The 11,850-nt window shown below is 50.9% G+C and overlaps 1 protein-coding gene across 1 annotated transcript; it reads right to left on the reverse strand.

Annotated features, from left to right (window-relative positions):
- Positions 1 to 7,212: 7,212 nt before the first annotated feature.
- ODF1 (outer dense fiber of sperm tails 1) lies at positions 7,213 to 8,032 on the reverse strand. The gene is made up of 2 exons (XM_059486838.1): positions 7,815 to 8,032; positions 7,213 to 7,626 (listed from the first exon to the last, which is right to left on the reverse strand). Exons 1-2 carry the CDS (start codon positions 8,009 to 8,011, stop codon positions 7,335 to 7,337), a joined length of 489 nt encoding a protein of 162 aa, XP_059342821.1. The 5' UTR covers positions 8,012 to 8,032; the 3' UTR covers positions 7,213 to 7,334.
- Between the last annotated feature and the right edge of the window lie 3,818 nt (positions 8,033 to 11,850).

An 11,850-nucleotide genomic window follows, 5' to 3' on the forward strand; every position in this document is an offset into this window, starting at 1 on the left:
CAGCACTGCTTCTCATCCTGGGTGTCTCCAGTAGCTGTGGACATGGCACAGCAGAGGCCCAGCTGCTCCTGGCACAGAGCAGGGGGCACAATGATCTGGCTGCAAACAAGGTGCAGCTTTTGCATTGGGGTCCCCAGCAGACAGGGGACAGTCTATTACAGTCCATTATTACTGATAAATTCCTGTCATTTAGGCTATTATTAATAGAGGCTATTAGAGTGCAAGTTTTGGTTGTGCTGCCTGCAGAGCTGCCTGCTGCTGCTGACACCAAGAGGCAAGGCATTCCCCCTCTCCCCAGCTGCACGGTGCTCCATGAGCTCATTTTTAAATGGCCTCTTTTAGACCAGATTTTACCTAAATCTAAACCTTACCATCTCCTGGCTGGAGCCAAGCTCTGCTGCACTGGCTTTCCTGCTCCTTGGCAGCACATGGCCCTGAGGCCCAAGCTGGGAGCTCAGCAGAGGGTGTGCAGCCCTGGTGAGCTGTGTGTGTGTGTTTTCTCCTGTGCAGCTCAAGAGTTCATGCAAAACGAACCAGGTCTGTAGAACATCTAGCTGCATCCCATGCAGGGTGTCCCCTGTGCTCTGGTTCCCATGTGCTCATGCTGACATCAAGACCTGTATTGGCTTTTGGCTCAGTCCTCTCCACTTGCTGTCAGGGTGATGGAACACCTCTTTAAAGGTTTGTTTGTGCTTTAGAAAATTCTCCCCAAACACAGCTGGCACATTTGCCCTCATATATCCTCTCTGCAAGGGCTCTGGGTGCATGTGGTGGGATTGAGGTGGTTGATCCCACTTCCACAGCAGGCTGCAGGCACCCTGGGAGAAGAATGGGGTCCTGCTGTGGTATTCAACCCATTCAAACACACAAAGTGGGGACCCAGGAGCAGGAAACTTGTTCTTCTCACTAATAATGTCCTTGGATGGGCCGGTGCTGAAGGAGCTCAGCACTGAGGGAGCAGAACCCACACCCCTGCACTGTGCCTGCCTGGGAGCCAGGAGGACAAGAGCCAGTTTGCAGGAGCTCCCATGAGGACAGGGCTCAAGCTGCAGGCAGCAGGACCCTGCCTGCAGGCAGCCCAGAGCCTGTGCACGGCTCTGCTGGGAGCCAGCAGGCTGCCTGGCCCCGGGGCACTCTCTGGCCAGTGGTTGCTGACCTATTTACTGCTGCTCCCTCCCTGCCTGCAGCAATCCTCTGCCATGTCAGGACTTGCTTTTCCTCTGCTTTCCAGATGAAGCAAGCACATATAAATGGCTGAATAGTGCTATAGCACAAGCATTGCTCCTGCTCCTTTAGTAGCTGCTCTGAAGAGTAAACAGTGAGTGCTTCCATCCTCCAGGTTGTTTTGGTGCTTTAATCCAATATGAAGTGTCATCCTCTGTGCACACTTTGCATACCTCTCCTAGAAGAAACCTACCATATTGTCGTGGAGTCAGCTGCACCACATTTGAAATCTCCTGCTAGCTGGGCACCCAGGCCATACTGGATGGCTTGGAGTTTATGTAGGTCAGTCCCTTGGGCTGTTTTTAAATATTGAGGTGAGGATTACATTACACTGGTGCACTACCATCCATAAATCTCTCTGGGTGCCAGCCCAGGATTTCAAGCTGAGTGCCTGGCTCTCCAGGCACACCAAGCAGCCGAGAATGGGCGGGTACATGGTCAGACAAGGTGGGATTTTGACACTTTCCCCCAGATGATTGAGTTTTCCTCTTAGCTCTGTGTCCTGGTTATGTAAATATCTCTGTGTTTCTCCAAGGGTGCTAACTGTGTAGGTGTTCACAGTAATAGTGAAGTTCTGCTGTGTGCTGTTGTTGTCCAGAGGATTTCGTGGGAATACAAAGTGCTCAAGACATGGCATGAGTGGACTCAAAGTGCTGGAATTTAAATTTATTCATCTCTTTTCAATGTTCTGGAGCCTTACTGAATTTGGAGTCAGTAAAACCTCAGCAAGGCTGCATGACTTTTAGCTGCTACAATCAGCTGTTACTACCTGCTACAGTGTTGGTTTTCTTTTCTTCTGCTGCTTTGCTACCAAAAGATGCTCAATGATTTTAATTATTTATTTGCATGAGGTCCTTATGCCCAATTTCTCCACTTCACATCTCCTACTGCAGTCATCTCTTTTGCATTCTGCAGATTCTGCTCATATTTAAACATTTCTAGCAGGTTTCCAGAAGAGAGGGAAAAGCCAAGACAAAAAGCAATGGTGGTCACAGCTTGGCATTTCTGTTAGAGCTGGCTAAGCAGGAGGCAATGGCTCTGAAGCACCTTGGAGTTGTTCTGTGTGGCTGTGCTCAGGTCTGAGTGTCTTCAGAGCACTTTGCTGTGACCCCATCCTCTCTACTTCCCCATCCCTCTTCTGCTCTGCCAGAGGACAGAGCCTTCCCTGGCTGCTGGGCCCTGCAGAGTCTGTCCCAGTGGCTGCCCAAAGCTGGGCTCCAGTGCCGTGCCATGGCTGCTGTCAGGTTGCTCGTCCCTGGCTGTGACAAACTCTGCCAGGTCCCTGTGCCTGCCCACTGACTTCTGCTCACACTCTCCTGGAGGTGCCTCCGGGGCCATAGCCAGCTGCCCTGGGTGGTGTCCCAGGCTCTGTGGCAGCAGGAGCACGGCCCTGTGTCCCACAGGCACAGGCAGGCGGGGGCTGGTGGCCGTCCCGGGGCCGGGGCACGGGAGGGGACGGGCCAGGCTGCTGTGGCCGCTGCGGGCCCTGCTCCTCCCTTCGAGACCCAGGACCCTCCAGGGCTTTGGGGCCCTGACCTCGGCAGAGAGAGGATTTTGTTTTCTCTTTTGACGTGTTGTGAAGTGCCACATGCACTCGTGTGACTGTGAGGCAGAGCCCTGGCAGCTCTCCCTTTTGCAGGCTTTTCTGCAAAAAAACCCCAAACCCAAACAAGCAAAAGAGAGGAGGCTGTATTTTATTTTTATAGCAAGTTAAAACCTGTTCTAGTGAGGTGTGGGTGCTGATTATTTTTAGTTTTCAGATTTTTTAATTCTATCATTGTTGTCACTTGCAGGCCTTTAAAGACTCCATGTAACACCCCAAGATAGGGACCAGCACAAGCAACCAGAGAGTGCAGGAGAGACTTGCTGTTATTGATAATTGATGTTGAAATTGAGAAACACAATTGCATGGAGAGCATTTCACACCACATAGCAGGGCAATTGAAAGGATAACCTCCAGGATAGCAAAACTTGTTTCATGTAGAGTGGGGTTTCAAGAGAAGAAGCAAACCCTCACACATCACTTGTCAAAAGAAAGGCCTGACCTACAGCAATTGGAGGGCAGAGGGAATTAGAAGACAGACAGAGATGGAAAACTTCCTTTTCAGTCCAGAGACCAGGGAAAGGACCTGTAGGGTTAAAGAGGACAAGCAAGGGCCAGTGTCCCATGCTTGTGGAGGTGGCAGCTTCATGAGAGTCATGCCAAGCATGCTGGAAGGATCAGCTTACTCCTCACCTAAATTCAGTCCAGGGTTATTAATGAGGTGGCAAATGCAGAGTCCAGAATGACAACAAATCTATGGAGTCTTTGGAACAAAGGAAGAGTTGAAAACATGGGTCCTGCTCTCTCTTATAAACTCTTAGGGCTTTCTCCAGGGGAGATGATGGAAAACAGGCTTGGAAAATTTACCTAAGAGACTAAGATGCCAAACAGCTTAGCAAGGACAATGGTTAAATTTAACTTTAAGCACAAACACGATGGATGGATGAAGCTTCTCACCTCATGAGGAGGTGCAGTGGAGGGCAGCTGCACCAGCCCCACCTGGCTGGGGTGATGCCCAAAGCCTGGCCATGCTGCTGCTCAAGGATGAGGATAGGAGGTGTAAGGAGTGGAACTGGCCCCTGTGACAGGCATTTAATTTAGTCCTTGGCAGAAAGAGCCCTGCCAAGTAGGCACTGCCCACTGGGAGCAGCAGCCCCCTGCCCGAGCAGTGCTGTGCTCTCAGGAGCAGTGGGCACCGAGGCACTGGGGGAGAGGAAAGATGGGATCTTTTCACCTTCTCATGAAGGCACTGCTCTCCCCAGGTTTTCAATAGCAGGGAGAGAAACAACAGTTCAACACAGCCTAAACCTGTGTAGAGCACAGCAGAGCACTGCCTGGCTGCAGGAAAACCCCTAGAAATTGATGCCTGAGGAAAGGTCTGGATTTAGCATCCTCAGATGACCTCTTGTTACAAGTTCCTTGGCTATTTATAAATGCCCCCCGTAAGACTAGAGTTCAAGAATGCACTAACCTTTAGAAATTCAGAGCCAATTCACCCTCTCTGATATCTTCCTCGTGCTAGGGAATTCAGAGAGAGTATCTGCTGCATGAGGATGGTCAAGATTGGCCTCAAAAATAATTTGTTGCAACAACATGCTGAAGAATACATGAACCACTGAAGCCCCTGTTGGGCTGATAACTGTGGCAGACAGCATGCTGAAGGAAATGAAAGTGGCCTTAAACAGGAGCCTTAGCTCCTGCAGCTCCATGGGGGAAAGCTGCAGGATCAAAGGTCAATACAATCCAGAGTAGAAACCTAATGTGATGGTGGTCTGTCAACAGGTGGTCTGTCCTGAGAGCTCTTGCACACCCAGGATCACAAAACAGCTCTATCTCTTGTCTTCCTCTTCACTTGTTATTAGTGTTACAGAAAAAAACGCCAGCTCCTGTGTCTGCCAGCCTTACTGCTTTGTGACACCACCTTCAGTGTTCTTGCTTTGAATAGAAGAGTTGCACGGTGGTAAATTTCCAAAAATAGTATCTGCCACCTAGTGGTAAATGAATTTTTTTTATGGGAGATGATGTTACAGCTTGCTGGGTTAATATTGGCTTTCCAAAGGTATTTTCTCCTTGAAAACTCTCAGTATATGTTTATTATAGATTTTGGGCTAAGTTCCAAATTGTTAACAGCATGTAGGTATTAACAAAACCAAGTGACTATTTCAGTGATTTGCTTCTATTACAGAAAGGTCTCCAAGATGCTCCTACTAGCCTAGACTAGCAACTCACAGGATGTAATATGAATTCAGAATTTTCCTCAGAAAGTCATATCAGTCAATAAGTGCTCAAGAGTGAAATTTAGTTTCAGGAGCACGAGGAGCCTAATTCAGGAACAGCGTGTGAAGAGCATGTGTTAAAGGATGAGCAATAAGGATAAGAGCAGCCATAGCCAGCCCTGTGATTGCTGTGGGACTCGATGTGATCTGCAAGTCACGGGTAGAGGGGAGGTGTTGGAATATGTTTCCCTTCTGCATGCTTAGACAGCTTCTGTAGAAATCATTACAAAGAGCAAAAGTCCTGTCACAAAGGGGTTTTGGTTTTATTACTTGGTGGGTTGCTTTGTAGGAAGCTGGTCTTTCCCAGTCCATCCCCAGCCCCTATCCCTGCTGTGTGCTCTCACTGGAGGCTCCCTTGCAGCCTCCCAGGTGAGAGGGGTGGCTTAGGTTTAACCATCCTTGGCCAACACCAGCACGATCAAACTACCTGTGCATGGGCACCCTTTCAGTATATTAGGAATGTCTGTAAGAATGATGAAGAGACACTTGACACCAAGGCCTGTAGTGACTGGAGAAGCAGTTTTAAATGGAAAAAGATTAGATTTAAATGTGACATAAGGAACATTTTTTTTTTTTTTATTCTGATGGGGGTTAGACACTGTAACAGGTTGCCCAGAGCCCAGGTTGGATGGGTGCTTGAGCAGCCTGGAAGATGTTCCTGGTCATGGTAGGGGCATTAGACAAAGTCACCTTCCAAAACTATTCCATGGTTGTGTGGTTCTATATTGACCCAGCTATACACTAAGCCCATAAAGTTTAACATTTATTAACACATGTTGTTTTAAGTGGTAGCTGGATGCTGAAAGTATCCCAGAAGCAGTTAATTTCTTGCACCACACTTACATCACCAAGCTAAACTGATCCTCAGCTGATCTGCGTGTAACATGTCTGACTAAAGGAGCTTCCTCCCACCCAGAGGACAGGAGCAGGTGGTGATGGAGCCAAGGGCCTCCCCCAGCCATGGACTCAGGGCTCTGTAACCCATCCCCTGTGATTCACCACCCTCATGAGGTGAAAGTCAGCTGTGAAAGTGAGCCTGTCTGTTTGCAGGCTGTACATAAACCACTGGCTTTGTTTTCTTCAGGTGTGAGTGTTTCCAGGGGAATATTCCCTGCTGCAGCAGTGAGTGGGTGCTTTTGGCACTGGGGACCCCTCGGATGCACTGAGACACATTGATCCAGTTGGTGTGAGGGTCCTCTAGGAGTCAGGGTCCCCATAGGTGACAGCCACCAACTGCATTTCTCAAGCAGGCTAATGGCAGGCACAGCACTCCACTCTGAAGAGTTTCAGCTGGGCAGCACACCTGCACAGCAGCAGCCCACAGGTGCTCACCCTCTCCCCTGGCAGGTTAGGGAACAGCAGATTCTGTGCCAGCACAGCCTAAAACATTGAGCTCCCTGTTAGGAAAGTCTGCTGCAGGGGAGTGCATCACATGAAGAGGAGGCAGCCTTCCTCCCTCCAGCCCCAGGGGCTCATGAAACCTGAAGCAGGTGGTGCTCACTGGGGAGATGCTGGCCCAGGTGGCTGGTAAATGCAGGTATGTTCTGTTACACACCTTTCTGCAGTGGGAAGTAATGCTACTTCCCACAGGAGTGCATACCCTAGTGCTGAGCCTAGGGCAGCAAAATTAAAATTGCCTTCAAGCAATTATATGACAATTCTCCCCCTCTCCCAACATGAAAAATGTTTTCTTATTATTTTGGAGCCATTGATTCAGCAGGAAATGGCGTCATTCCCTCCTCAGCTGTTGAGTTCTACCCTAATCCCAACTCTTCTAAGAAAAAGCTCTCTGTCCTTCCACAGCTTTTCCCAACCAGGCACTCTGTGCAAGAACCAAGCCAAGGGAACAAAAGGTACGGCTTGATCTTTTGGGAAGAAAGCTCCACCCCTCAAGGTGTTTCAAGATTTTCCTCCTAGAAATACCCAAGGGCTCAAATGGAAGAGGCTGGATTGAGAGAAGTGTCCTTACAGAAATGTGACTGATCAGAAGTGGTGCCTCTCAGCCTTTAAAATCCATGAGATTGTATGCTCTGAATCCACCACCTCTAGCCCCGCCTTCAGTACCCAGCAAGTGACCAGTCATGTATGCCCAAAAATATCTGTGTTTTCCTGATGGCACTCCCATTTTTGCCCACCAAACCCCTTCAAAATGAGGCTCACACAACCTGCTCAGTATGCTGCTTTCTTTAATGGAAGAGGTAAGAGAAGCTCTGACACAGATCCAAATGTCATGAAGAGAAGGCTTGATGCAAAGGAATGGCCTGGCTGGTTTGGTTTCCTGCTGCAGCTCATTAAGGGCAGAGGTAAGGGCAGCACTTGGGTGGCGGGAGGCACTTGGATTCCACGGAGTATGTCACCTCCTTGTCACACACCCCTGGCGGTAGGCAGAATTCCTTCACGAACCTTTTGTAGTTACTGGTCTTTGCCAGGGGGGTGTTGCACTCCATCTTGCGCTCCGCTGACACCGTCACCTTCCCGTCCTTCACCGTCACCGTGATGTCTTTGGGGTCAAAACCCTTCACATCGATCAAAGCCAAGTTCTGACCACTGCACGAGTTCAGCATCATGCCAAGTCTTTTCGTTCTGGAATTAAAACAAGAGGTGGATCTTTACTTTCCCGTATCCCTTTCAATCTATTTCTCCAAAATGGCTATTTCGCTCCCACCCTAGTTACCTGTATCAACCTTTGCTCCCGACAGCAATGTCAGACCTGCCTTCATCCTACCCCAAAGGCAGCCAGTGTCAGTGGAAAGCAGGCAGCTCTCTCTTACCTGTCGTTTTTCACAGCGACGCACCGTCTCCGGAAGCAGGGGCTGGGCAGGGAGCAGCAGGAGAGGACGCAGCGGTTCATGCGGGCCGTGCACAGCCTGTCCCGGAGCAGCTGCAGCCGCAGGTCCAGCAGCCTCATCTGCCTGTTGATTTGCCGCAGGTTCTGCATGCTGTCCTCCTGGAAGTAACAGTGCGCCATTGTCAGGCTGGAAGTGTGTCAGGGCAAGAGCGATCTGGAGTGCCCCGAGAGCTTCATCTGCTGCCGAGCCTGGGGCAGCGCTGCCGTTGTTGCCGCGGCCTCCCGGCGCTGCCTCACGGCTCCGCGTGCCGGGCCGCCACCGTTCCGCCGTCACCATGGCAACAACGGCCGGGCCCGCGCTCAGCCCAGGGCCTGCAGCGGCCGGCCCGGCCCGGGATGGACACGGCAGGGACAGGCTGGGGATGGACACGGCAGGGACAGGCTGGGAATGGACACGGCAGGGACAGGCCGGGGATGGACACGGCAGGGACAGGCCGGGGATGGACACGGTAGGGACAGGCCGGGGATGGACACGGCAGGGACATGGCAGGGATGGACACGGCGGCAGGGACAGGCCGGGGATGGACACGGCGGCAGGGACAGGCCGGGGATGGACACGGCAGGGACAGGCTGGGGATGGACACAGCAGGGACAGGCCGGGAATGGACACGGCAGGGACAAGCTGGGGATGGACACGGCAGGGACAGGCCGGAGATGGGCACGGCAGGGACAGGCCGGGGATGGACACGGCAGGGACAGGCCGGGAATGGACACGGCAGGGACAGGCTGGGGATGGACACAGCAGGGACAGGCCGGGAATGGACACGGCAGGGACAGGCCGGGAATGGACACGGCAGGGACAAGCTGGGGATAGACACGGCAGGGACAGGCCGGAGATGGGCACAGCAGGGACAGGCCGGGGATGGGCACGGCAGGGACAGGCCGGAGATGGGCACGGCAGGGACAGGCCGGGGATGGACACGGCAGGGACAGGCTGGGAATGGACACGGCAGGGACATGGCAGGGATGGACACGGCGGCAGGGACAGGCCGGGGATGGACACGGCGGCAGGGACAGGCGGGGAATGGACACGGCAGGGACAGGCTGGGGATGGACACAGCAGGGACAGGCCGGGGATGGACACAGCAGGGACATGGCAGGGCTGGACACGGCAGGGACAGGCCGGGGATGGACACAGCAGCAGAGCATATGTGCAGTGGCTGGGCTGCAGAGCCCCCATGGGCCTTGGGGAGCACAACTTGCATGCAATTTTGCACACAGTGTTGCTTCAGTGTGCCTGCCCAAAATTCCCACCAATGATACTGACCATCGGCTTCCATCCCATCACCTCTGACAAGTGCTGGAGCCCAAGACATGAAACATACTCCCTGAGGCTGGCCTGTGACACAAAAGTTAATTCCAGGCTCAGCAGCACCAACACCCTTGTCTCTCAGGCATCTGCCCAGTGGCAAGCCAGATGATGTGTTATTTTCCCAAGGTGAAATATGAATTTGGCTTATCAAAAAATCAAAAGAGCCATATTATTTTATATTTTTATATTTTATATTATTTTATATTGAATGATAGCCTCATCCATAAAAAGCAATAAATTGCTTTGTGCTTTATTACTCATAAAGGGCATCACTTTTTTGGTCTGAAGACAAATCTTTTATTTAAAAGCTGATTTCAAAGGCTGCCAGCATGTGAAGTGTCCCTCCTGTGTGGAGCGTGCACACCCCTCTGATGGCACTACTTTGTCTTTAAAACTCTGACACGCTCTATTCTCTTCAGCTCTACATGAAAGAGTCCTTCAGGAGGTCTCTCTTGCCTGCTGAGCCTGAACCCTTCATTTCCCGGAGGGGGTTTTGTTTGCCAAGCCCAGTCTGAAGAGATGAGGTCTGGAGCAGATCACTTGAACTGAGCTGATCACTCTAATCAAGCTCAGTCTCCCTTCTGATACACGAGTAGGGACCACAAGTGCCCTGCAGAGCAAAGATGCTGAACACAAGGGTGTGTATCAAAACAAAACTTCTGCAGGGAAAGCAACAGCTCAAAAAATAACTTGAAGTTAACCTTCCTGGTACGTGAAACTGGGGTGTTGAGGATTTGCCATTGTGCCCCAAAGGAGATTGAGGAGGGTCTGCAGGCAGTGGGTTGCTGGATCCTTTGGGATGCATGTTTATGCCAAGGGATGTGAGCTTTTCCCCACAGGCATGCTCATCCAGGGAGACTGTCCCCAGAGCAGGGGAGCATCGGCATGGGCTGCAAGCAGAGCACTGAGCAGAGGGACCTGCAGGCAAAATAACCCTGGGGGGGCATCACCACATACCATACACAGGATAAGCAGGTGTGTGTGGACACAAATCAACCAAGCAGGTGCTGGCCAAACTCTGCTCTCCTCCACTGCCCCCTTTCCCACCATCATCACAGGCAGAAGGGCAGTACCCAGCAGTGCTGTTGGCTTGCATTGCCTTGGGAGCAGTGTGTGCTTTGCCTTGTCTCACTGCGTCCCAAAACCTCCCAGGAAATCCTGAAGTTGGATGAAACACTGTGCCCACTGTGGAATTAATTAATCCAGGGATGACAACACTGGTTTATAGAGACTTCCCAAAACACCCCTGTGTGGAGCTCCTCATCCCCAAGGACTCTCTCACACCAGCCACATACCTGCACTTGTGTTTGCAAGCAGTGTTTAAAAAACATAAAAGCCTATCTACAGGCAGGATATTTTTGTAATGCTCTGAAAAAAGGGCTATAGCTTTTAAAACAATGGAAATATAGAGCTCTGAAAGTAATTTGTAGCCTTGTTTTCCATTACTGCAGCAGCTAAGCAATGTTGGTAAAGAGCTTTTTTTCATGCTTCTATTACTGTTTTTTGTTACTCCCACACACTTTAAACTTTTGGTCTTCTGCTGCAAATTGTTCACTTTGCACATATAAGAGATGGATGAGTGGCTAGACTAGACAATAATTATGTTTCATCTTATATTTTATGAAATTTCTATAAAGATCTGCGTGGCAGTCATCCTCAGTGTGACTTCCTAGAGGCTGAGCAGAAGTGGGAACCTGCTATGGCTGACAAGCAACTCTCTTGGTCATATGTACTTGGAAAGAGCTTTGGAAGGTGGTTCCTGCCTCCTTCTACCGCTTAGCACTGTTTGCAGATTACAGCAGCTGAGTATTACAAATTTAATTTCAGAGTTCTCAGACATATGTGGTCATTTCCAGTAGTGCCTCCAGAGTGCTTCCAGTCTGTGGATGTAATTTTTAGGAAAGGGGCCCTCAAAAGCATTCAGAGAAGAAGGGCTGATCTGTCTCTCTTGGCAAATGAGGATGGGTTGCCTGGTATCCCTTGACAGGCTTTCACTCCCTTTGGGTGCTGGCAGCACACAGAAACCCATGCTCTTAACAGTTCCAAGGAGTCAGATCCCACCTCGGGCTGGTACATGAAAGCCAAAAACTGTGAACAATAAAAATCCCTGAATTACAGCGATTTCTGAAAATATGTGACTGTAATAAAGGGCTGGGCTCCTGACTCATGAGAAGCTATTTGATTTACAGAAACAGCTCTCTCCTGAGGCAGGCTGATCTGCCATGTGTTAAACAAGCATTTCTTGATAGGCTGCTTCCCACAGCCACAGCCGTGTCCTCCACTTCCTCCCCGGCTCCCCTACATCAACATCAGCGTGCTGTCCTGGGCTGGAGCAGCCTCAGAGGAGGGTGGGATGGATGGCTGAGCCAGGCCATGAGGATCAGGCTGGGAAACATCACCCACTGTGAGTAATCCTGCTGCTCCTGCCTCTGGGACGTATCAGGAAGAGAGTTGTACTGCAGGAAGGTGAGCTGCTCTGTAATTATTTCCTGTGAGCTGTGGCACAGCTTGCCTGCCCTTCTGGGCACGGAGGGGTAATTACGGGCCCACACTAGAGGAATAAGCAGCCTCGTGCATGTGACTTGGACAATGTCACCACTGTGGAGCTGGGGATTCTCAGGCACAGGGAAGTGGCACTCACATTTCT

This window comes from Ammospiza nelsoni, chromosome 1 (genome assembly GCF_027579445.1).
Source record: "Ammospiza nelsoni isolate bAmmNel1 chromosome 1, bAmmNel1.pri, whole genome shotgun sequence".
Classification (NCBI taxonomy): Eukaryota; Metazoa; Chordata; class Aves; order Passeriformes; family Passerellidae; genus Ammospiza; species Ammospiza nelsoni.

What these genes read in the sequence shown, in the direction of transcription:
- ODF1 (XM_059486838.1), bottom strand. Translation starts at nt 8,011, where the DNA reads ATGGCGCACTGTTACTTCCAGGAGGACAGCATGCAGAACCTGCGGCAA. An exon ending in GTCGCTGTGAAAAACGACAG is followed by an intron (nt 7,627 to 7,814) that starts GTAAGAGAGAGC and finishes TTTTAATTCCAG; the next exon opens with AACGAAAAGACTTGGCATGA.